The sequence below is a fragment of the Mirounga angustirostris genome, unplaced genomic scaffold, assembly GCF_029215605.1.
Source record: "Mirounga angustirostris isolate CCGP_5_RB_7025 unplaced genomic scaffold, mMirAng1.0.hap1 SCAF_6, whole genome shotgun sequence".
Classification (NCBI taxonomy): Eukaryota; Metazoa; Chordata; class Mammalia; order Carnivora; family Phocidae; genus Mirounga; species Mirounga angustirostris.
Window position 1 is genome coordinate 111,270,048 of NW_026991714.1, and position 26,588 is coordinate 111,296,635.

Sequence of the window (26,588 nt, forward strand, 5' to 3'; positions counted from 1 at the left end):
CCTCTGAGATGCCTTCCTTGATGCCCATTTTTCTCCTATAGCATTTTGTTGTTTTCCTTCAACAGAACTTAGGATTTGTAGTTACTTTTTTGCCTGTTTTTTTTTTTTTCCTTTTTCTTTCTCTTTTTCTCTGTCTCCTACACTAGACTGTAATTGCAAAAACCATAGAGGCCATGTCTATTTTGTCAACTTTTGTATATTTAGCAGCTAGCACATTGCTGGGATCATGGCAGGAGATTAAATATTTGAATATGCTTAGTGAAAGGAAACATGAGAGGTTATCTGGTCCTACTGCCCATCCAGCGTAAGAGTCTGCACTTTCTCTGGCAAGTGATTATTCAGCTTGTTTTTGAAATTTTCAGATGTACAGCTTAGTGTTTTATGTGGTAGTGCATAACCTTGTTGAATAATTCTGATAGTTTAAAAGGTTTTCTTTACTTTGAGCTGAAAACTGCCTTTCTGTTATTTTTATCCATTGATCCTAGTTCTGTCCCTCTCTGACATCTTAAACTATTTGATAGTAACAATCATATATTCTATTGGTTAGGCTAAAACATTTGTAAATGCTTTACATTATGTGACATGGTTCTTCACTCTTATCCCCTCTGTATATATCCATTTTGTCAGGGTGACTCTAAAAGTGGTATATTAAAGAATAAAGATGTTCTTAATCTTTGGTCTAGTAATTTGTGGTTAAATGATTTAAGCATATTATCTTAATGTAATATAGCGATTGAAATAATAATTGTAAGTATAGTAATATGGGAAATACTTTAAAATAATTTAAAAAGTAAAATGTTAAATTGTATCTAGTTATTATAGCCAGCTGACTAGTTTATAGTTAGTTTAATAAGGGGAAAATGTAATGCTAAGAACTATTAGTGTCATTCCATCTAGAGGTAAGTGAGCCTTCAATAGTCGGCATTAACTCTTCTGATTTAGATAGTGTGTTTCTTCTTGTGTAGTCTAAGATTGCTTGTTTTGTGGCCTTATCACACTGTTAACCCCTTTGACCTCATCAGCTAAAATTACTAAAGTTAAACTAAAGAGGAAAATTTGTTTCCTTGATTCATTCAAAAATTCAAAATTCAAAAAAACATTTGAATTTTTCATGGTGACATCAAATTGGGTTAGAGACTTGAGATACACTGAATGACCAGGGGATTATTTAGGGCATTTTTTTGCTGCCTAAATTATTTGTTGAAGGTACTGCTCGTATATTATTTGAATATTCTGTACCAATACTGTAGTTCCTGTTGTCCTGAAATAGGTTAATATTTTAATATTATTTTTAATCAAAACTAATAAGTAGTAATTATAACTAGAGTCTAGACAGTTATTTCTGAGAAAAAGCTTACTTAATATGCTAAAACTAGCATATTTAAGAGCAAACTTAAAAATAAATCCATACCTTGATTTTACAGAAGAATGTCTTTAGAATTGAATTATTTAATAATGTCCAAACTTGGAAAGCTTTTTTTCTCATAAAGGCATTATTTTGTATTTGTCAACCAAAAATAATAGAAAATTATACCATTGGATATTAGTAATTAAATGTATAAAATAAAATTGAAATTATTCTTTTAATATGTGAAGAAAATCAAGTTTTATTAGAGGAGCATTAAGGAGATAGGTGGACACTTGGAAAGAATGGGAGCAGGGTTTCTTATTATTCTTTGTATCTAGTAATTTGCTTAAGTGGTTGTTGAGTGAATTCAGAAAGAATTGCTGGGCCCATCCGGTGTCAGAAAGGCTGGCTTTGTGGTCAGCAAACTCTGAATGGCAATTCTCTTAACTTTTCTGGACTCAATTTCCTGTATGAGCTGTAATTTCCCAGTTCTAAAATTCTGGTTTATTGAAGTACACTGTATGACAGGGTTGCATTTTCAAAGGTATAGAGGTTAATAGCACTTTTATTTGTTACATCTAATTTCACTTCAAAATATTTTGCTTGCTAAGAAGTTATTTTTATCTGGTTTATTTTTTTAATGTCCATTTTATATTTTTCATATGGAGAGAGTAATAAGTTTGTTTGTGTGGAAAGTTTTCAGTTTTCTGAAAGGTATAAGAGAAGACTCCATTTCTGGTTCTCATGAGCTAGGACATTCCAGCCAACCTTCCTTCTAATAATAAATAAGCATGCTGGACAAAATATTTTATTTATTCATTATTTTATTTTTTAAGTTTTTATTTGAATTCCAGTTAGCTAACATACAGTGTGATATTATTTTCAGGTGTACAATATATGATTCACCAATTCCATACATCATTCAGTGCTCATCAGGACAAGTGCCCTCCGTAACCCTCATCACCTATTTAACCCATCCCCCTACTCCCCTCCTCTCTAGTAACCATCAGTTTGTTTTCTATAATTTAGAGTCTTTCTTATTTTTTCCCCTTTGCTTGTTTGTTTTGTTTCTTGAATTCTGTATATGAGTGGAAATAATATGGTATGTGTCTTTCTCTGACTGACTTATTTCACTTAGCATTATACTCTAGCTCCATCCATGTCAATGCAAATGGCAAGATTTCATTTTTTATGGCTGAATAATATTCCATTGTAGATATATGTTACATCTTTTGTTTTTTTACTTTTTAAGATTTTATTTATTTATTTTAGAGAGAGAGCAAGTGCAAGTGGAGGGAGGGAGAGGGACAAGCAGACTCCATGCTTAGCACAGAGCCCGACGCGGGGCTTGATCCCAGGACCCTGAGACCATGACCTCAGCTGAAACCAAGAGTTGGACATTCAACCTACCGAGCCACCCAGTGCCCGTATGTGCTACATCTTCTTTATCCATTCATCTATTGATGGACACTTGGGCTGCTTCCATATCTTGGCTATTATAAATAATGCTGCTATAAACATAGGGATGCATGTATCCCTTTGAATTAGTGTTCTTGTATTCTTTGGGTAAATACCCCATAGTGTGATTATTGGATTATAAGGTGGTTCTGTTTTTAACTTTTTGAGAAACCTCCATACTGTTTTCCACAGTGGCTGCCCCAGTTTGCATTCCCACCAACAGTCCATGAGTGTTCCCTTTTCTTCACATCCTCACCAACACCTGTTGTTCTTGTGGTTGTTGATTTTAGCCATTCTGACAGGTGTGATTTATCTATTTCTCAAGCTTTATCTATCTCCCACAGGCCCATTTTGTGATTCATAACTGGAACGAAAATAAATAAGAGGTTTTTTCCTCTGAAATAATAACTAGTCAAGAATTTGAAAAGACAGAAGGAGAGAAGGATAAATATTTTGCTTTTACGTTTGTGTATAAGACTGTGCTTTCCATTATAGTAGCCACTAGCTGTGTACATAGAGCTATTTAAATTTAAATGAATTAAAATTAAATAAAAGTAAAAATTCAGTTCCTTAGTCACCCTAGCCACATTCTTAAGTGCTCGATAGCCTCGTGTGGCTAGTGTCTACAATATTGGTTAGGGCAGACATAGAACATTTCCATTATCACAGAAAGTTCTATAGATAGTGCCATAATAAGAAATTGTATGAGATAGGATTACTCATGAGAGTGAAGACAGACAAAATGGTGACTTGTGTGCACAATCCTTTTAAGGCAAAAGAGACTCAATCTTGAAGGTAGAATGAGGGAGAGGAGGTTTATGAGCAGGGCCCCAAGACATATATACATTTCTTTGCACCGGCCAGAAGGTGGCAGTGTCCACTCAGATCAGCTGGTTATGGGATAGTCACTGGGGAAAGAGGAAGTATGAGGGGAGCAGTCCTCTGATGGTGGCCAATGAAGATTTCTGTATATGCAAAAGTTTGTTGATAAGGTCTTTACATTTTAAGGAATACCTATGCAGAAAAAAATTTCTTAGACATTACATAAAAATGTTTTATCCTTGTGTATTTTAAATCTTACGATGTTCAGAACATATTACATGCTGCACATGTATATACACACATAACAAACTAAAGTGTCGTGAAATGCCGTGTATGCATGATGCCTTCTAATATTTTTTATTTTTTATTCTGTTGTATGTGTAGCAAGGATATTGATTTATTACTAAATAGGAAAAGTCTGCTTTAGGATATTACTACAATAAATCTAATTTCCAAAATATAAAATGACTGAAATGTTGCAAAATTAATTTTGAAAATCCACATGAACATTATAGAAACTGCTGAAGCTATAACCATCTTAGGTTCTGTATTGGTTTTCCTTATATGAGACACTTACAAAAGCAAAAATGTTTACATGAAATAATTTTATTGTACTGTTTCAGGTTTTAAGAAACATTGCAAGCAAGTTTCTTACCCTGAGTCCACTGAACGTGACATACCTTGGTTTTTTGATCTGATAATAAGACCAGTACCAGGGGCACCTAGGTGGCTCAGTCGGTTAAGTCTGTGCCTTCAGCTCAGGTTGTGATCTCCGGGTCTTGGGATTGAGCCCAGCTTTGTGGGCTCCCTGCTCAGCAGGGAGTCTGCATCTCCCTCTCCCTCTGCCCCTCCCCCCACTCATGCTTGTGTACTCTCTCTCTCTCCCTCTCAAAAAAAAAAAAAAAAAAGACCAATACCACACACAAATGGAATCACTCCACATGAAGAAACTGAGTCTGTCACCACTTTATAATCCTTAATCTACTTTAATCTTTCATTGACAGCTTGATTATAGAATTCAGATAAAGCCTTTTGAGGCAATCCAGAACTTCTGTTCTCGGTTGCTGGTGTTTTCCCTCACAGTGGCTCATTCCAGTATTATTTTGTAATTCACCCCAAATAAGATAATTCTTTTTCACCTTCAGAAAGTTTTGATTTTGATTTCTCAGTTACATCAGAGTTTCTATTTGATGTTTTTTCTCTTTCAAACAATAAATACCTATGTGTGTGTGTATACTTGTCTAACATCTTTTTGCCTTCTATTTGTTCTTTAATGAGAAGTTTTAGATTTCCCTGAACTTCACCTGTTTCCTCTTTACAAAAATATCAGTCTTCCTTCATCTGTCTTGTCTCACTGAAAATTTTCCAGTTGTCATTTTATAGCTACTATTTTCCTTATTTGTTCCTTAACTTCCTTAAAATGATGGAGCTGACTAATTTCCAATTCAGTGTCTCTCCTTTTGCTTAAGATTTCTTTCTCAAACTGCTTTTCAAAACTTCTCTGCATCATCTGGATCAGCCACGTCTGCTTCTAGTGCTCTTTTGTCATCTTCCTGTTTATTTATTATTATTTTTAATTATTTTTATTTTAATGCCAGTATAGGTAACATACAGTGTTATATTAGTTTCAGATGTACAATATAGTGATTCAGCAATTCTATACATTACTCAGTGCTCATCAAGATGAGTGTGCTCTTAATCTCCTTCACCTACTTCAGCCATTCCTCCTCCTGTGATCTCCCCGCTGGTAACCATCAGTTTGTTCTCTATAGTTGAAAGTCTGTTTTTTGGTTTGTCTCTCCCTTTTTTTCCTTTGTTCATTTGTTTTCTTAAATTCCACATATGAGTGAAGTCATATGGTATTTGTCTTTCTCTCACTGACTTATTTCGCTTAGCATTATACTCTGTAGCTCCTTCAGTGTTGTGGCAAATGGCAAGATTTTATTCTTTTTTATGGTTGAATAATATTCCTGTGTGTGTGTAGTGTGTGTGTGTATAGTGTGTGTGTGATGTATACACACACCATATCTTCTTTATCCATTCATCTATTGATGGCACTTGGACTGCTTCCATAATTTGGCTATTGTAAATAATACTGCAATAAACATAGAGGTGCATATATCCTTTTGAATTAGTGTTTTTGTATTCTTTGGGGTCATCTTCCTATTTAGAGCATTGCTTTTCATTTTCCTCTGCTGATTTCTTAGCCACCTCTAATTTCTTTATGGTGAGAAGTATCTTCTTTGGCTTAATGTAGAAGAGACTTTAATTCTTTTTTGTTTGTAGTATTCTTCTGATTTATATTTCATATTTCATTTTCTTAGCTTTAGCTATATTTGCAAAAAGAGTTATTTTAGTTACATGGGGTGCCTGGCTGGCTCATTTGGAAGAGCATGTGACTCTTGATCTCGAGGTCGTGAGTTCAAGCCCCATATTGGGTGTAGAGATTACTAAAAAAAATAAACTTTAAAAAGAAGTTATTTTAAGATACAGTTCCTACCCATGTTACAGTTCACTGTTAAAAAGTGAATTTTTTCGTACTATGATATTCTCAAAAAAAATTGCAGTTTGTGTATTGTTTGTTTTCAATTCTTTAAAGGCTTTGGTAACTGGTTCTTTTTTTCATTCTTTTAATTTTGCATACTTGTGTTCGGTGGCTTTTTTTTTTTTTTTCTTAGTAGAGTTAAATTGAACGTCTTCAGCTTTCTGTTCTCAACTCCCCACCCTTTTCCTCATATTCTTCTAGAAGTTTCCCTGAAGTGTTGATTTCTTTAAAAAAAAAGTTATTTTTTGTTTCTTTACAGTTACTTTACAGATACTTTGAATAACCCTTAAACATTTTCTCTTATCTATTCTACAAAACTTTTATACTCGTAAAAGAAGAGAGAGATTTTCTGATTTGTTCTTGAATACTTCTCCACTGTTAAATTTGCTTCCTTCCCCACCCATTACAGAACTAAACACATCCATTACTTAATGCTTTTCCTGCAGTTTGCCACCTCCAGGCTCTCAGCCACTTCGTCCAGCACTAGAAAAGGTACTGGGAAAAAAATTGGGGGGGGGGTCCATTTTATTTTAGTCTTTTCATTTACAACAAAACTTGCTTGTCACAAACTAATAAATTTATGTCATGATCAGCAGTTTGTAAAACACAGGTATATTGAGTGTTAGCTTAAGAAAATGAATTGGAGAGAGGCTGTATAAGGTAATGGTTAAATTTGAATCCTAGCCCCACTACTACTAACTGTTTCACCTTGGGAAAGCTACTTAACCCTTCTCTGTTTAGTTTGTTTGTAAAATAAAGATCGTATTTACTTCTTAAAGTAGTTGTGAAGATTAAATAGGTTAATATATGTGAAATCCTTAGAACCTTGCCTAACACACAGTAAGAGCTATGAAAGTATTAGATGCTCCTGCTGTTGCTCCCACTCCCACAACTACTACTACCATTCCACTCCATGCTGAGTGCCACTGACGAGTTTGGTGGTCTTGGTCCCGAATAGCCATATGAACCTGGACAAGTTACATGATGTCTGCAAACCTCAGTTTCTTCAACTTTGAAATGAGAATATATGTACTTCTAATGTGTTGTCATGAGGTTAAGATATGATAATTCTTGTAAACTGCTTAACACAGTACCAAGCACATACCGTTCTTGATAAAAATTAGCTGTTACCATTAAGGCCCCTCAAATCACGTTGTCCTCTCTTGTCTTCAGCAGGGACAATTAGGTCTTTCCACCCTCCTGGTCCCATAGGAAGAAGAGTTTCTTGTTCAAGTCATGGGGACACTGCAGAGCCTATCTTCCACTGATTTTCCTGTCTCTTGGGATTTTGGCCTGAGCCAGCCCTAGAACATCATTCATTTGTATGCACTGTTGTCTTTTATGTCAGACTCTGTGCTAGATGCTGAGAATTTTAAAAATGAGTCTTTTAATTAAACTACTGATTATAGGTTATAGGCATTTTCGTTATACTTACATTTTTTAAGTTATTTGTATAGAGCACTTTTCCTGTGTGCTCATAACATTTAGTAAGACCTGTGCCCTACAATTCCCATACCTACAGGTTCAGCCAGTCCTCACTAAGGTGGGCTGATGGGACCTACAATCAGTGTGGCTACTGTACTTGCAGTGTTCAGTGTTCCTGGGGCTAGAGCCCTGAACAGTACGCCTTTTAAGCTGCCACCTTCTTTGCAGCTCAGGTATAAATCAGGACCTCTGCCTTGTCTTCTAGTCTAACATTCCAAGTCTTATAATGGGACTGATGTCCACCTAGATCTTGTATCCTATGCAAGTTTGCTCTACCTATTGTTCCCACCATTTAAAAAAATCTTTTTACCTTTCTCTTTTAGCTCTTTCCCTGCATCTTAGAACAGAAACGAGAGCACACAATTAGAAAAAAAACAAAACTATTGTCTTTTTCTTTCTTTAAAAGAATGGGTTATGTTTCCTGACTTCATTTCTTTATCTTTTTTTACTCTTGCCCTCATTGTAGTCATTTGTCTGTGCCTCATCTTGCATCCTGAAACTACTGAGTCAAATCATTCTTTTTAGATTTTATATTTTCTTTCCTTATCTGTGGAATTTGACACTACGTCACTACCATTTAAAAATTCTCTTCCAGGGGCGCCTGGGTGGCTCAGTTGTTAAGTGTCTGCCTTCGGCTCAGCTCGTGATCCCAGGGTCGTGGGATCGAGTCCTGCGTTGGGCTCCCTGCTCCGCCGGAAGCCTGCTTCTCCCTCTCCCACTCCCCCTGCTTGTGTTCCCTCTCTCACTGTGTCTCTCTCTATCAAATAAATAAATAAAATCTTTAAAAAAAAATTCTCTTCCAGTTCTTTGCTTTCCTTTTGGGTTATACATTCTCAGCCTTCTCTGTTGCTTTTTTTTTTTTTTCCCTTCTGTTCATTCCTTAAATGTTAGTGATCCTCTGGACAGTGCCCTTAGCCTTTTTATCCTTGTTCTACATCTTCCCTAGGTGGCCTCAACTGTTTCCGGTGGAACATTTGACCATTATCTCTGTGCTGACAATTCCCAGATCATCATCTCCATTGAGACGTTGTCCTTGCATTTTAGACTCCTTTACATGACTAGTAAACATCCCCACCTGTACCCTCTGTAGGTACCTCAAAGTCAGGTTGACATGCTAAGTTCATGATCTCTTTTTCCAGACATAATGTTTGCCCACTGTCAGATCAGACAGCCTGAAATTTTGAACCCTATTTTCTCTTTCATCTTCTACATTTAATCACTTACTCAGTTACTCATCCATTTATTCCAATTAAATATTGTGCTTTCATTTTATGCCCACTATTGTGATAAAGTTCTTAAGATTCAATATTGTTAATATCTTTTGTGTTTGTACCTTTTCTCTAACCTTTTTGTTACAGTCCTTGCCATCTTTCTCATGTTATAACCTGACCTATCTCCCTTTCTTCCTCTAGTCCATCCTCCATACCGAAATCGTTTCAAAATTTCAAACATTTCAAAATTGAGGTCAGGTCACTGTTTTTCTGACTTAAAACCCTCGATTTCCTAACTCCCATAGTAAAGTCCACATTTCTTAGTATGGCACATAAGGCTTTCTGTGGGCTTGTTTTCTCTCCAATGTTCTCTTTTCCTGCTGCATTTCTTTAAACCCTGTTCTCTACTCTTGTTTAATAATAGTTAATGACTGTTTCTTGAATGTGCCATGCTGGTTCTGTGCTTTTGTTTATGCTCTTAGGCTGTATTACTTTTCACATTCAGTGTCTTTATTATTATTTGCTATTTATCATTTGAGACAGCTTAAACATTGCCTCCTCTATGAAGCTTTTTATGATATCCCCTTTTCCCAGTTAAGGAATTTTTTTGTGTTTTGTGTGTACCCCCATGTACTACTCTGTACACTCTCCTATAGCCATTATAGAGCTTCATTGCCCTTTTCTTGTCTATATGTCTTTTTCTTTGTATGGAATGTCTTGTATCTGCACCCTCAGACACAGAGCCTGACTTGTAATAGGCTTTCAATAAATGTTTGAAGACTGAATGAATACAAGTTACTACCATAATGAGACATTCTTTCCTTAGATAGGAATTCCTTTACTAGATCTTAAGCTTCTCTTAGCAGGTACTTTATCTTACTTTGTCTATTTTTCAGGATCTTGTCTCGTAGCTGCTTAATAAAAAAGTATTGTAGTAATCAGAGATATAGGTATGCAGTGGCTTAAGCAGGGTTTTCCTGCAGAGGAGGAAGTTGAATTGTGTTGGTCTTAAGCACAGTAAGATTGTTCTTATATTTAATGGTCCTTATGTTTTATCCATACATCTTGATCAATTTATAGATGGAAACATTGCACCTAACTTTAATCACTTTGATATTTGCCAAATCAAGAAGATTCTCAGGGCAGATACTCTAGGGATTGATTAACTGCTGTTAACTAGGTTGAGGATTTTTACTTTTTAAAACTGTTAAAGTGTGGGTGTCCTAGTTGCTGTTAAAAGTTGTGGGGTAATTATCTAAAATACTTTGTAACTAGGGATACCTGGGTGGCTCAGTCAGTTAAGCGTCCAAGTCTTGGTTTCAGCTCAGGTCATGATCTCAGGGTTGTGAGATCAATCCCCACGTAAGGCTCAGCTCAGACTCTGCTTTGGATTCTCTCTCCCTCTTCCTCTGCCCCACTCGCTCATGCTGTCTCTCAAATAAATTAATCTTTAAAAAATAAAATAAAAAAAACACTTTGTAACTAAATCACACAAGGAGTCAGCAGGTAGAAAGCATAATCCGACTGAGACTGATTGTGTCATGTCCAATTTCTTTTGTAATTTAGTTTTTTAGTGATGTTTTATACGAAAAATTGTAGGTTTCTTCTTGAAAAAGACTTAAAGAGTTAGGCATCATGGATATGGGTAGGGATTGAGATTCCAAATTGGAATCAATTATTAAGCCAGAAAGAAGCTATCAGGAAAGAGATTGGTTTTTTAATGGGGTTTCATAACCCAGGGTGGTTTGTGGAGGGGTGAGAAAAAAACCAGTATCATGAATTTGGGTACCTTTTTTGCGTAGGAAAAGAGGAGCTTATAAACAGAAGCTATAAGCCAGTTCTGTAGGACCTCAGATATTAGTTGAAATATACTGCCTATTTTCTGTCAAGCTGTCTTACGCTTTTTATACAAAAATGTTAATGTTATAGATTTTGAAGTAAAACTAACAATTCTCAGCAAGATACTGTTAAGGGATATGCTGTTCATTTATAAACAACCTACATTTATAAAACACCACTTTTGTGCCAGGCTATGTCCTAGGGCTAGAGTGAAGAAACAGATGAGTGAAAGGCATGGTCTGGTTTCTAAAAGAACTTGGCCTCCAGTGGAGGGAGCATAAACCTAAAGTGGTCTGAGGAGCATCTTGGTTTGTTGACAGAATAGAAGCCTACAACTTTAGCCTGCTGAACTGTGCCCTGCAAAGGTTGCTTGATACTATGAAGAATGTCTGAAGGGTAAGGGGTTGTGCATTCCAGGCAGAAGAAACTATGTTTAAACATATGTTAGTGGGAGACCTTGCTATGTTGTGGGAGCTCTGAGTCCCAAAACTCAACAAATCAACCATGAGCCTTTATAAGCAATTAGTGGAATAATCCTGGCCTGATGACTACCTACACTATCCATAGAAACCTTGAAAATGCCCTCATCCCCCCTTACCCTCCCATTGGACTTGGTTCCCATTGTATGTCCTGATACCATCTTTTATAACACTAATTATATTTTGATGCATGTTTTACTGTCTTCACATGCATTTTCAGTCTTTGCTATGTGAATGCAAGGTTTATGTCTGTTTTAGTCACAGCTATTTCCCCAGAACCTTGTCCATTGATTGGGTTATAATGCGTGCTCAGTAAATATTAGGTCAACAAATAAAGGGTATTAAAGATAACATTGTAATAGTGTTATGGAAAGCATGTAGTAGTAATAGTTTTGTTGGAGAAGGGAGTGTGATTTAATGCATATTTTTAGCTATGGGTTGTTTTCCTTTTAATTTCAGGCCAGATTTCTTTCCTTACCTGCTGGCTGTAGTTTAGCCATTTAGACTTCATAGAGAACACACATGTATCTTCAATTGTTTATCTTGATTTCCTCTACCTCCAGTGATTCAGAAGACACGTGTAACGACAAAGGACATCTTGTTTGAAGTTAGGTTCTAGTTAGCGTGGAGGTTAAAAATCTTGTAATGTCACAATTGCCCTTGAAAAGTCAGATGGTGACCTAAGGTCAACCTAGTTCTTTTCTGAAGCTTTGCCTGAGCATTAGTTCAAGTAGTTGGCTTATGCAAGAAAAATCTATCTTCAGATAGTATCACATTCCTGGTAACATGCTCATGCAGATGGGCATGTACAAATGGAGACTTACTGAAGGAAAAAGAGATTCCTATCTTCCCTCATATGTTCACTTTGCTTCATACACATGTATAAAAGCTTATGAGTTGAACGTGAGTAGAGGAGCCTTTGTATGTAGGATCTATGAACCTTCAGCATTTATTCTTTTCCTCGTGGTCCCAGGACCCTTGATTGGCTTTGTGAAGTTTGCTCCTCAAAAGAATTCCTATAACCTCCTCTCACTATTACTGTTTCAAATGATGGGAACATCTAACTCTCAGCTATAGGTAGACCTTTTCTTTTTTTTAAGCTTTATTTCTAAAGGATTAGTTAATTCAGTCATTACTAATACTAATGTATATAATTCAAGAATTAACCAGAAACTTGATTTATCTGCTTTATGGTCACTTGCAACTCTGAAGGAACTAGAAAACATGAATGACCATTCTTTTAAAATTCTGTAAGAATGGAGGGCTGCAATCCAGCTATTCTTTTAGCTAGAAATCTCTAATCAGTGAAATCTCTATTTCCATTTTTCAATGAAGTAACTGAATTGTGATAACTCTGAGAGAGATCCTGTGGTCTTGAGGTGCTTCCTGAATCATCGGAGAAAGCTTATATTAGGTGATACTATAGCTCTTGCACCAAGTGTATAGTATTCAATTTTGTATATTAGTATTTGGTTATCAGAACAATTTGTTACCTAATTTACCAGGTTGGTTTATTATTTAAATATTTGTTGTTCAGTTATATTTGAGATTAATATTAAAATATGAGCTTTATGGTATACTGTCTTAAATACTTTTTAAAATACTGTTTTTAAAGCTTAAATATAGGAAAGAAGCTGGGAGTGTTATAGGAAGTTCTGTGCCATGCTGATAATGAAACTGAAAATGGATACACTGCATTGTGACCTAGACATTTTGGTGAAAACATTTTGTTTTACTTAAAAAATAACGAACCATGAGAGACTATGGACTCTGAGAAACAAACTGAGGGTTCTAGAGGGGAGGGGGGTGGGAGGATGGGTTAGCCTGGTGATGGGTATTAAAGAGGGCGCGTTCTGCACGGAGCACTGGGTATTATACGCAAACAATGAATCATGGAACACTACATCAAAAACTAATGATGTAATGTATGGTGATTAACATAACACAATAAAAAAAGCCAGAAAAAAATGAATTATTAAGTATCTCACTTTTGTGAACCACAAAGTAATGTGTGACACAGCCACTTCTGCATCATTTCTGAGCTTTGGAGTAGGGTAGCACTTTGGTGTGGTAAGGGTCAAGGATGCCTGTTGTTCTTTTTACTTGGTAGTGTTTTCAGGAAATACCCCTTTGCAAATGTTAAAGCAACAGGTCCAGACTGGCTTCATCAGATTAGATTGTTATGTTAATCTAAAAACAGCACAGCCTAGGAGAAAAGCCCTGATTAGGTACTATTATTTATCCATCATTTACATATTAAAAATGAGATTTAATGAGAGACCAAGTATTTTGTCCTATGCTGCACTCCTAGGAAGTGATCTGAGTGTAAGATTCTAATCTGGGCAACTCCACAGCCCTCTTAACCATTACCCTTTACCACTTTACAAGATAGTTTTTCTCTTGATGGAACCTCTCAAGCCTTTAGGCTTATGTTACTGCTAAATCAAGAGGCCTTTGTGGGAGTAGTTAAATGTAGAGATCCAGACATTGAGAGTTCTCTGAATGGAAGTACAAACTGAGACTTATCGAGGGAAAAAGAGAAGTACTCCTGAGTTGGTTGAGGGGAAAGGAAGAAAGAAAGAGAGAGGTGGGAGGGGGTTGGAGAGAGAATGAATCCTAAGAGGAGGAGGGGGAACATGTAGAATGTGTTGTATTTTATTACACCTCTTTTCCTCTTATGGAAACATCCTTATTTGAGGTTTACTTTTTTAAAATTTTACTTTTTATTTATTTTTTAAAGATTTTATTTATTTGAGAGAGAGAGCACACATATGGGGATGGGAGGAGCATCAGGGAAGGAGAAGGAGGAAGGAAAGAATCTCAACCAGAGTCTGCTGAGTGCGGAGCTGGACCTGGACCTGGCGCTTGATCTCAGGACCCTGAGGTCATGACCTGAGCCAAAACCCAGAGTCGGAGGCTTAACCAACCGAGGCACCCAGGCGCACTTCACTTTTTTAAAGAAAAATTATATATAGAGTATCAAACATAATTCTCCACAGTATGGTGAATCCCCCCACCCCTCCAGTGTCATCACTCAGCTTTTAGCAGTTATCAGTATTGCTTTATGTATAACACTTTTTTTTTTAAGGTATGAGCATTATACTCTTAACACTCCCAACAACAAAAATAATAAAATCCATAATATGATCCAGTGCCCATTTCATGCTCAATTTTCCTGAATTGTCTCAAAAACAATTATTTATTACTGGGGGTTGAATCAGTTATCATCCACACAAAGTCCACACATTGCATTTGGTTAATATATCTCTTAAACTTGTAACATTTTCTTCCTATTTATTTGCTGAGGAAAGAAACTTAATCCTTCCTCTTACAGTATTTTCACATTCTAGATTTGGCTGATGATGTCCTAATATTGTTTAACATGTTTTTCTATTCCTTGTCCTTCCTGTAAACTGGAGATCTAGAGGCTTGAATAGATTCAAGTTGAGTTTGTTTTGGCAAGAATATTTCATAGATGGTACTGTGTAGGTCCTCTTGTCTTATAACAGGACATTAAGATTGATTCAGAATCGGGTTCTTTTCCCTTAATGGATTTAACAGTCATTAGTGATTGCTACCTGGGTATATTAATTCATTAGAGATTGCTTGCTAACCAAACAAGTATATCTGGTTGTCTTTATTTTGTGATTCCATCATTTTTTTCTGCATTTGTTATGATTCTTCTGTAGGGAAAACTTTCATCATCAATTATTTGATTGCTTTGAAATATAAGAAATACTAGTGTAAAGACTTTTAATTCTTCAGAGAAGTTTATTTTTAAAATTGAGTTATAACTTACATACAATAAAGTGCATAAATCTTAAATGATGTACCTCCTAGTGAATTTTTACTAAGTGTTCACCTGAGAAACACCATCCAGATTAAGTTATAGACTGTTACCAACACCTCAGTCAACCACTTCTCATAGAGGTAATCTCTATTCCAACATGCTAACCTCAGATCAGTAACTTCAGTATCACCTAGGAACTTGTTAGAAATACATGTTTTAAGACCCTTTTTTAGACATATTGACTTGGAAAGTGGGGTGGGGGTGGCACAACAATCTTGTTTTAATAAACCCTCCCAGGTGATTCTGATACACACCAACATTGGTGAACCACTGCTCTGTCCTAATCCTTATTATCATAATTAGTCTGTTCTTGACCTTCTCTTTATATAAATGAATCAGCTGAACATTTTTTATGTTCCATTCTATTTCCCCAGGTGCAGTGGATTTTTCCCTGTGTCCCAGGGGTAAGAGGGTTTGTTGCCCCTTCCCCGGGAATTTAAGGCTTTGCTGCATAAAATAGAAGGATGCATAGAAGCTAGTGGGGCTTTGTCCTTGTTCCAGCTTAGCGTCTTATCTCTTGCATGCTTGTGCCATTGAGAGGAGGCTCTCTGGTGTATTCTCCTTGAATAATAGGTTGAGGCCCATGGAAAAAAGCTCGCTATTCCAAGCTGACATTTTACTCCACATTTGGCTTTTAAGCATCCACGAAAATGTGAGCGTATTACTTACTCCTTATAATGGTCACTTCTTTCTTTTATGCTCTGCCAAAAGTGAAACTTAAAAAATGTCTTGTCTCTTCTCGGAGGTTCTTGGCCCCCTTTGGAATTTGGCTTATTTGGTTGTCTTCTGATGTTGGCTCTCTGATGGGCTCAAGAAAAGTTAGGATTTTGAAGATTATCTAGCTGTTCCAGGTTGTTAGGTAGTAGTGACATTCATTGCAACTTTCTGCATCCTAAGTGGACGTGACATTCTGATCTTTCTATAAATGGAACCACACTATATGTACTCTTAAATATCTGGATTCTTTTGTTTAAAGGGTCTTGCTAGATTCATCTGTATTGTTGCATGTAACCAGTAGCTCTTTTTTTAAATTACAGTGTTGTGTTCTGTTAAGTCAAAATTACTAGTAAATTTATTTTTCTATGATACTCTTTCAGTACATCTAAATCTTAACAAAATGTTTCATTTTGGGCTATTTATTGAGTGTCTGCTATATACTGAACCTTAGGGTTGGGTAATACTGGTGTATCAAACTCAGCCTGTGCCATTCTTGAACTTACAGCCTAGCAATGAGCCATCTGTGTTAATGTTACCCTTGTCACTCTTCTCCGTGACACTTGATTCTCTATAGCCCTGCTCTCGCTGCCTATTTAAGAACTTTGCTTGAGCAAGTCCTAAATAGACCAAAGTGCTAAAGGATTGCATACTGTGATTTTTCAATACCCAGTGTCTTATAAAATGTCTGTGGTTAATTGTTATGCCTGTATATATTTTAAAAGGCAGTGCAACTACTCAGGTGTTAGGGTTGATCATTATTCAAACAGCTTGGCACCTATCATCTTTACTTAGCCCTTAGCACCCTAATGTCATTTGCATGCCCCACACAGTTACTTAAGTTTATCGGAACTAAATGGTAAAATTTGGAGAGAATTTTTGTGGTTTGGCCAGGGGAGCTTCTGGTTCCTCTTTATCTGCTAGTATTCTCCTGTTCCTTAAATTAAAACTTCAGAAAGTAATATGCCTTGAATCTATATTTAATAACATTATTTAATGTTCCTAAGCCACAAATTAATTTAAAGCCTCACTTTCATGAGATGCTTTGATCTCCATCTGCCTGAGTAATAAGTTGTAGCTGGAGGACAAAAAGTCAGCTTGATACAATAATGGGGCTTTGTATTGAGCTCGGTGTGCTCTTTTTAAAACCACAAACAATCTGCAAGGAATGAAGTACTGTTTTAAACCTTTACTTTTGGCTGAAGGTGTCATTTTTGTTTATTTGATTATTGTAATCAAGACTTTGAATCAGTTTATGCCACAGATGAACGCTAGGAGAAACAGGGCAGAAGGGGATTTGGGGGAAGTGGTTGAGTAACACAAGGTTAAAAAAAAAAATTTAAATTAAGATATATTTATCTGAATGTGAAAGCACATATTAAGAAGTGACTGGTTATGGGTATACAGCCATCAGCATTGCTGTTCAGTTGCTCTGGGTCTCAGTAGTGAATTTATGCCTATGTAAATCCCCAAAATGCAGGCAGTTCATACCTTCTAAAAAGCTATTTGAAAAACTAAAAAAAGAATGTGAGTGGGTGGTTCCTCAGATGATAAGGTAATGGATATGAAAGGAGTTTGAAAAGGTGAAAGCCTCTACTGTTGGCTCTGCAAAACTTCTCATTTAATTATATCTAGGTTCCTTGCAGTCTTTATGCTTCCCTAACCTTAATTATCCAGTCCCTTCCTTCACTCTTGTACCTCTCAATAAGGCTCTCAGAATATTTCATTCCTGAGGTGCCTGGGTGGCTCAGTCAGTTAAGTTTCAGTCTCTTGATTTTGGCTAGGGCCGTGATCTCTGGGTCCTGGGATCCTGCAGAGCCCCATGCCTGGCTCTGTGCTCAGCGGGGAGTCTGTTGGAGATTCTCTCCCTCTGCCTCTGCCCCTCTCCTGCCCCCACATGTGCTCTCTTTCTCTCTTTCTCTGTCTCACTCAAATAAATAAATAAATCTTAAAAAAAAAAAAAAAGGACTATTTCATTCCTTTGTCAGGAAGGCAGTCTGCATGGATCCTGGAATCAGGTAGACTTGAAACTGAATCCTTTTCAGTAGTTCATGATTTTTTGGACAAGTATTTTATTTCTTTTCCAAATCTTGGTTTATCTATTTAAAATGGGAGGACATCCACAACCTTATAATGTTATGATGATTAAACAAGGATAGAGTGGTAAGCATGATACCCATCATGTAAATGCTCAATAAAGTTTGCTTTTTCGTATCCCTTCCCATCCAATTGTGAATTTGTTTTAAAAGCATAAAACAAACAAACCAAAACCAAAAAAAAAACCCAAAAAACTTTTATTTAATCGATTTATTTATTTATGGGGGGAGGGGCAGAGGGAGCGGGAGAGGGAGAATCTCAAGCAAGCAGACTCCCCGCTGAGCACAGAGCCCAACATGGGCTGGATCCCAGGACACTGAGATCATGACCTGAGCCAAAATCAGGAGTCGGAAGCCTAACTAGACTGAGCCACCCAGGTGTCCCTGATTTACTAGTTTTTTAAAAAGGAATTTATATGTAGTTTTGAAAATTCTTTCAAATGTGAAATACCAATACTGTAAATGTGCTATACTTCAAAAATCATTTTACAGAAATTAAATCAGAAAATCTCAGATATTTGCAAGCCCTGTGCCAGGTATTATTCTTAATAAAATAAAATAAAATTAAATTAAATTAAATTAAAAGCTCATTAAATTAGCATTAAATTAAAGCTCACAGACAATATTGAAGCATTTCAGAGAAGATGATATCATTAGATTTTGTAGCCAGCGTGTACTTTTTCAAATTGTTATGACTGCATTCTTTAATCACTTAACAGACTGCATATCAGGGTAAGTTCATCAGAGGTAGCATAGCTATTAAAATGAGGTGGACTCACAATGTTTGTTTTATTTCATTTCATAGTTACATAAGCAAATATAGGAGAAAGTTTCATGAATATTTAAAGATAATAGGTAGTCAGTCAACTAATGAAGTGACAGTATTCATAATACAAGCAGATATGCAGGCTTTACAATTGAGCCATCAGATAAGTTTATACTTAAGACCACAGCCCAAATGATTGATTTCATTTATTACAATCATTTGTGCAGTTAGAAATAAATAAATACTCTTGATAGGAAATAGTGCATTCAGGTTCTAATAAATTTTTCTTGTTTTTGTTCTGAGTGGTGGCACCCCACTTTGTAGCAGTAGTGTGTCTTTCTTGTGGGCTTGTCTTGTGCCTCTAAATTATTAATACTTAAGATATTCTTGGGAGATAATATACATTACTCTCATTTTAGACAATAAAATAGAGGAATAGAGAAGTGAGTCTACTTGTGATAGGCAGGGAAATGTTAAAGCCTTTCTGACTCATAGACTGACCCACCAGAGGACAGAATCTTTAATGTGTGTTATTTAGTGATTTGCAAAATGACCCTTATATCTAATATCGTTACCAGTTTCCTTATGTTTATCCTGAAAGTGTTTGTAGGTGTGGAAGTATGTATGTGGTAAAGACTATTATTAAAAAATGGGATGGCAGTCATCTGGCATGAATACTACTCCTGTCCCTTTTTCTGGTCATGGCATATATTGCTGTTTGATCATGATAATTTATCATAGAGTCTAGATTTTACTTTAGAATCTCTTTCAACATAATCCTCAGGGCAGCTGCTACCAGTTAATCACAGGCTCACAAAACAAAGTTATTTTTCAGTCTTGATTTAGTATTTATTAAATTAACTTGCACTAAGAGATTATGAATTTACTTAAAAGTTGAGAATCTTTCAAATTTGTGGTCCTGTGGTAGGACCCAAAGTATATAACATTTAGTTTATGCTCTTAACAGGTTTCCTTTCTAATGGGTCAAATAGACATGCCCACAATTAAAAGACAGACTCAGCTATATTACTGATGTGAACGGAATAGAGAAAGATGAGAAATCAGTTTTAACTGAAAGGTTTGTGGGTGTAGGGATTTTGAACTTTGAGCATGGGGCCTTCGAGGTGGTCTTTACAATAGCAAAGGCATAGAAAGTAGAAAATACAGGATAGATTTTGGGGAATGACCAACAATCATCTTGGCTTGAATGTATAGTACTGCAAAGATAGTGTAGAACCAAATAGAGATGTTTAATCTTTGTAGTGGATCTTGGGTTTTATTTTGTTATTCCTGGGCCATGCATAGTTATCGGTAGAAGGATATGATCAGATCTGTGCTATAAGAGTGTAACTGTTGACAGTTTGAATCAAAGTGAGATGGGAGTCTTAATAATGTAGGAAGCCTCTGTAGAGAGAGATGATGAGGGTAAGAACCAGAGTTACGGAATGGAAATAATGAATTTAGAATATATTTTTAAAGATAAAATTGATAAGTAAAACATATTAAATTGAGGTTTAGGTCTGGAGAAATTGAAATGGTAATTTATGAAGATGTTCTATCTGTTGAATAAAAAAATCTTCTGTTTTTTATTCAGACATCTTCTATTTTTGTGCCTTTTAAGTATATTTTATATATTAAACTTAGTTTTGAATAATTGTTTTTGGTTAGATTAAATTGTTGTTAAGTCTTGTTTTCATATTGAGGGCGCCTGGCTGCCTCAGTTAGAAGAGAATGCAACTCTTGATCTTGGGGTTATGAGTTTGAGCACCCCACTGAGTGTAGAGATTGCCTAAAAAATCTTAAAAAAGAGAGTCTTGTTTTCATATTGAATAAATGGTTTTTATTTTTATTTATTTATTTATTTAATGGTTTTTATTTTTAAGACACAGTTTTTTAGTTAAAACTTTTTAAATTGCAAAAATCTGGGCATGTTTAAAATATTTAAATAGTAAAGGTTTAAAGATAAAAAGTAGTCTTCCCTTAACCTAATTCTCACTTCCCTAATGATAACCAGTATTAACACTTTGTTGTGTTCAAATATCTGTGTGCACTCGTGTCTTTATGTGATTTCTATCATGCTACCTTTATAAAAGTGGGATCCAGTGTACAGTTTCTCAAAGTAGCAAAAATAGTGTGTTCATTTACATGTCCCAAATCTAGTCTTTCTCTGTAATGAGAAGCTTCTGTAATAACAAGAAGTGAAAGCATATAAACTTGAAATTACGCTTTGTAATCAATGTTTTAGCATTCTACCTTACTTAGAAATGATCTAGTAAGTCAATGATTATTCATTAGTTAATTTAATTATTTTTTAAGTTACCTTTAAAGTTCTTGAAAATTATGAGTAAGCTGACACTATTAAAACATAATTACTGTTGAAATAAAAAGCTTGTCAGAATAATCACTCAAATTATTTTTTAAAAAATATTTATTTATTTGCCAGAGAGAGTGCGCGCGTGCGCGCACAATCAGGAGGAGTGGCAGGCAGAGGGAGAAGCAGGCTCCCCGCTGAGCAGGAAGCTGGATGCTGGGCTCATCCCAGGACCCTGGGATCATGACCTGAGCCAAAGGCACACGTTTAACCTACTCAGCCACCCAGGCGTCCCAAAATAATCATTCAGTTTAAACACAGATTTACATTTTCATAATCTTAAACATTGTTGTATTAGTAAGAATGGATTATTTGATCATCAAGCATATATGTGTTTCATTAAAGTTACTCTACTGGAATAAAAATATATGCTTATGTTATATTTAACATTGATAAAAAATCAGAAGACAAACCTACTAGTTTTGTTTGCCAGATACTTAACCTTAATTATGTGAACTTGGTTCTTAAAACCTTTCTGAGTTAGTTTCTGTAAGAATAATTTTTAAAAGTATAACACATTTAAAATATTAGATCAATTTTCTTATTTTCTGGGAATTTTGATAATCTGTATAAATGCATATTTATCTCTGTAAGCTAATCAGAACAGAGCTGCTTTAAGAGACTTTATAATCTAATTTGTTCATAACCTCCAGGGGTAGGAAAGTAATATGTACTTGGGATGAGAAATAAAAGACCTTTCTGAATTATAGATACATAGCCTTACAAACAACACTAAGAGAGTTTATAGTTTCCAATTCTACAATTTTAACTGTGGCTACAGAATTAACACAGAAACACAAAACCTGACCTGTCTAGATACCAAAGGGCTATTCTTCTTTCTGGTCCGTGTGAGATTCTTAATTGATTTGAGCTCAGAATAGGTAAACAGAAGAGATAAATGAACAAATCACTAATGGATCAAATTCTCCTTTTTGTCTCACCCAACACAGAATAGGTCTCTGTAAACCATCAGGGATTAGTAAATGGCAGTCCATGAAATCAAACTCTCAATCATTGTTACAAAGTAGTTTTTTTTTTCTGCCTGCATTCCTGGAGAATGACTTCTTTATCCATCCTTGATATTTTATTAACTTAACCTAGATATGTACTTAGGTCTGTGGTTTAATTTTCCTTCTGTTCTATAGATTTTTTTTCCCCCTTTATTTTAGGGATAGTTTCTCTTATGTCTACCTGCTTTTTCTCTTCTATTTGTTTAGTTATTCTGTGTCAGGGATACTAATGATCTTTACATTCAATCTCTGTCCTACATCTTCTATCTAAGTGCTCTGATATCTTTTTTTCTCCTCAATACTCAGGTTGTTTTAAGACTTTTCTCCTTGCCAATTAGTTTGATTTTTAGTCTTTGGTTCTTTACTTCCTAATTGATTTCCTTAGCTGATTTTAATTTACCTGTTTTGTTTTTTTTATCTTTGAATTCTTGTATTAAATGTTTGTTCTTATTAGGTTGTTCTTTGTTACAAAGAACTCACTGGGAATTTCCTTATTTCCTTTTGTGTGTTTTCTTTCACTCTGGGTTCTTCCTTTGTTCTGCTTGCTATAGTCATTATTTGTTTCTCTCTTTCCTTCTACTCCCTTGTTTATACAGTTGTGTGGCCATTTCTTTTTATCTTTCTAGGTAGAGACTTAACTAGCTAGATCAAGACTTGTATTTGCCCTGATAGAACATGGGTGAATTCCCATTGATTCCTTTTTCACCTTAGCTGTGATTTTGTCTCCTCCTTTTACTGCACCCCCTCAATAGACCTTTTGAGCAGTTGTATGCTGTTCTCTGTCTGCTTCTCTGTGATTGAGGGGTATAAGGTGGTGTTGTGGGAAGAACTCTTCTGGTGCTCCAAGCTCTCCTGTCTCCTTAGGTTTTGTTAAATGTCTACTAGCCTCACTCCATCCTACTGAGGGTGTAGTGTAATTTTAGGGGCTTCAGACCCTTCCCTCAAGTCAGAATAGTGCCTTAGTAGTTGATAGGTTCTGGTCCCACTGTGCGTGCCTCAGCTGAGATTTCAGAGCTTCTGTGCTGAAGGTGTTTTCCTGGACTTTTCTATGGCATGCCAAACTAGTTTCTATCCAAACTGGAGGATGTTTACTAAAACCTTGAAGTTTTATCAACTCACCTATTTTCCCCATTACTGCTTTCAGGCAGTGTCATCAGGCTGGGAACCAGACCACATTGTACAGAATCTTTTTCTGTCCACTAGTTTTTAAAGTTTAGAGGTGCTTCAACAATTTTTGTTTGAAGCTGGTGGCTTTTTGGCTAAAAATTGTATACACACACGTATATATAATCTTTCTCTTTTATTAGTTACTGGGGATAGGAAGTTCTGGAATTCTGCTTCACCCCACCGTCTTTACTTGAATGTCTGTATGATTTCCTAAATATTTACTTTTGACATAATAACATATACATACTCTAGAAACTCTCAATTTTTAAAGTATAGGGATGGCTTACTAAAAAAACAACCAACAAATTACAGTGTTGTAAGAAAATAATTTTAAAAACCGTCAGTGACCCTAAGGTATATATTTTTCTTTTATTCACATTTTGCACTTCTGTATGCTTTTGTAGAATTTTTATATAATCACAGTGAGCATATAGTGAGCAGTAAGCATATAGCATATTATATTTCTGTTAATGTTAGGATAAACATTTTAATATTTCTATCTCATCTTTGTAATCTCATCATGTGACCATGACATATGTTATACCTTATTAAACAGTTAAATAAAGAACACTAGGTGTTTCTAGTTTTATGCTCTTGTCTGTGCATTGAACCCTTTTGTGTTTGTTGTTTTGTGTTACCTTTTAAAATAAATTTGGAAGGTTGAGATTAGTGGGCTAATCAACTTTATTAAAACCATTATACTTTTCACCATGACACCTACTGTAGTATCTATTTATTTTACCAGTTGGAAATTTTTTTGAGATAGTTGCTTAAAATATACCTGATATCTCCACTGTTAATGTCAGAAGAATTTTTTTTGGTGTTACTGTATTTTTTCCTACATCCTACCATGATTTTAGTAATGAATTTTAAAAATGTATTCCAGTTTTTATAAGATCACATATGCTTTAAAAAATAACAAATCACATTTTATTTTTTAAAGGAGATAATACCATCCGAAGTGAAAAAAATAATTTCGATTGGAAATTGGAAGATGTGTTTTTTATAGAAGTGTTTCTTTTTTAAAAAACACGGTCACCATAGAACACTACATCAAAAACTAATGATGTACTGTATGGTGACTAACATAATAAAAAAAATAATGTCAAAATTGGCAGTCTAGTTTCATTAATTCTGGATTTTGCTATCATTATGCATAGCCTAAGTTTATAAAAGTATTTATAAAAATGTTCTTTAGTTTCTCCTAACATTAATTTATTAATTACTGCATTCAATATTTATTAAGAGCTTTGTAGGAATCATAAGTAGGTTTTGAGCTTTGCTGCATTTCATTGTCTATGAATATACTTATTATGTAATAACCCATGTAATTATGCTTATTTAGGAACCTTTAATCTACTTTTTTGTCTCCTCAGATTCTCTCAAATTTTAAGAACAAATGCATCTTATAGCTCATGGAAGAAAAAACACAAATCAAGACATTTTTGGGTTCCAAATTGCCAAAGTATGGAACAAAATCTGTGAGAAGTACACTGCAGCCAATGCCAAATGGGACCCCTGCTAATTTATTGGGAACTTCCAAGAGTAGCAACGTCAAAAGTTACATCAAAAATAATGGCTCTGATTGCCCATCATCCCATTCATTTAATTGGAGAACGGCAACTAAATACCAGCTCAGTGCACAAAGTGTTGAAGAGCGTAACAGTACTCAAACTTCACATGATAAAGTAATTGATCCTGAAAAACATGCACCTACTCAAGGAATGTTTGATAAAAATGGGATAAAGGGAGGCTTGAAAAGTATTTCTTTACTCACATCAAAGTTAGCAAAGCCATCCACTATGTTTGTGTCATCTACAGAGGAGTTAAACCAAAAGTCTTTGTCTGGACCATCTAGTTTGGGTAAATACACCAAAGGCACATTATTAGGAAGGACTTCATATTCTTCAGTCAGTGCCCCAAAATCACAGTTGAATGGATTGTATGGGAACCGTTCAGGTGGTAGCATACAAAGGCCTAGAGCAAACTCCTGTGCCACCAGAAGCAGTTCTGGAGAAGGCTTAGCACAGTCCCTAGACAATATTAAATCTCTTACTTGTGAAAAAATGGTAAGGTCACAAAGTTTTTCACATTCCATTCAGAATTCATTCCTTCCACCTTCATCTATAACCAGATCACATTCCTTCAATAGAGCTGCAGATCTTACAAAGCCTTATCAGAACCAACAGCTACCCATTAGAGTGCCTCTGAGGTCAAGTATGCTAGCAAGAAATTCCCGACAGTCAGAAGTACTCAATGGGAATGATCACTTAGGATTTGGATTTAATAGGCCTTATGCTGCTGGTGGAAAAAAGTTGGCTTTACCAAATGGCCCAGGTGTAACTTCCACTTTGGGTTATAGGATGGTTCATCCCTCGCTACTGAAATCTAGCCGACCTCCATTTTCTGGCACTATCACAGTAGATGGTAATAAAAATTCACCTGCTGATTCATGTGTAGAAGAAGATGCTGAACTTATGGCTAAGGACAGTGCTACTAATAAGGACCAAGAACTAATTGAAAATGATAGTTATAGAACAGGAAATGACCAGACCATGAAGCATAATGCTAAAATTAGATACCTGAGTGATGATGTGGATGATATTTCCTTGTCGTCTTTGTCATCTTCTGATAAGAATGATTTAAGTGAAGACTTTAGTGATGATTTTATAGATATAGAAGACTCCAACAGAACTAGAATAACTCCAGAGGAAATTTCTCTCAAAGAAGAAAAGCATGAAAATGCACCATCGAAGGATATATTTGATTCCCCCAAGGAAAATGAAAAAAGTAAAACTGACGAGTGGATAGATATAAGTGTCTCTGGTAAATATTAATATTCTTAAGTTTGTTTGCTTTTTCTTAGATAATATAATTGAACTTACATCTAGGATTACCTTTTGATTAATTCCAAGATACTGTCAATTTTGTGGAGGGATGGATCTAGATAAAATTGGGGTAGGGCAACTTTTATCTTCCTATGACTTTTGCTCCCGGTCTTATTTTTCACTATTTAAAACAACAATAAAAATACTCTTCCCTAATGTATCTTAACTTTGTTCTTCTTTGGCTCTCATGTACAGGCCTATTCCTACTGCTTCAGAATTTTTTCTTTTCCCCCACTTCCCTAAACAGTGGCATGACATTTTAGACCGTCTCTTCCCTTATGGTAATAGATGCTGTTTGTTTAGAGTAAAGCTGTGCCAAAGGGTAAATGAGCTAATAATAATACAGGTTATGTCCAATCTAATGAATGTTTTTATCCTAGGAAATTTTCATTTTTTTAAAGGAGGACTTAGATTTCATATAGTTATACTTTCAGAGGAACTATATTTTTTTAACTGAGGAAAGTGAGATTAGTACCTATTAAACATTTCCTCTTATACTTGGTCATCCTGGTACTAAAAGTCTGGAGAAAATATATCTT

General features: G+C 35.5%; 1 protein-coding gene across 9 annotated transcripts in view; it reads left to right on the forward strand.

Annotated features, from left to right (window-relative positions):
• The window catches only part of CCSER2 (coiled-coil serine rich protein 2), a 189,848-nt gene that overhangs the window by 17,597 nt on the left and 145,663 nt on the right, over positions 1-26,588 (forward strand). For all 9 annotated transcript variants that reach the window (XM_064594905.1, XM_054508247.2, XM_064594904.1 and 6 more), the window contains exon 2: positions 24,538-25,987. In XM_064594905.1, coding sequence (XP_064450975.1) covers positions 24,577-25,987 — 1,411 coding nt within the window. In that variant the 5' untranslated portion in view covers positions 24,538-24,576. The remainder of the gene's footprint in view (positions 1-24,537; positions 25,988-26,588) is intronic.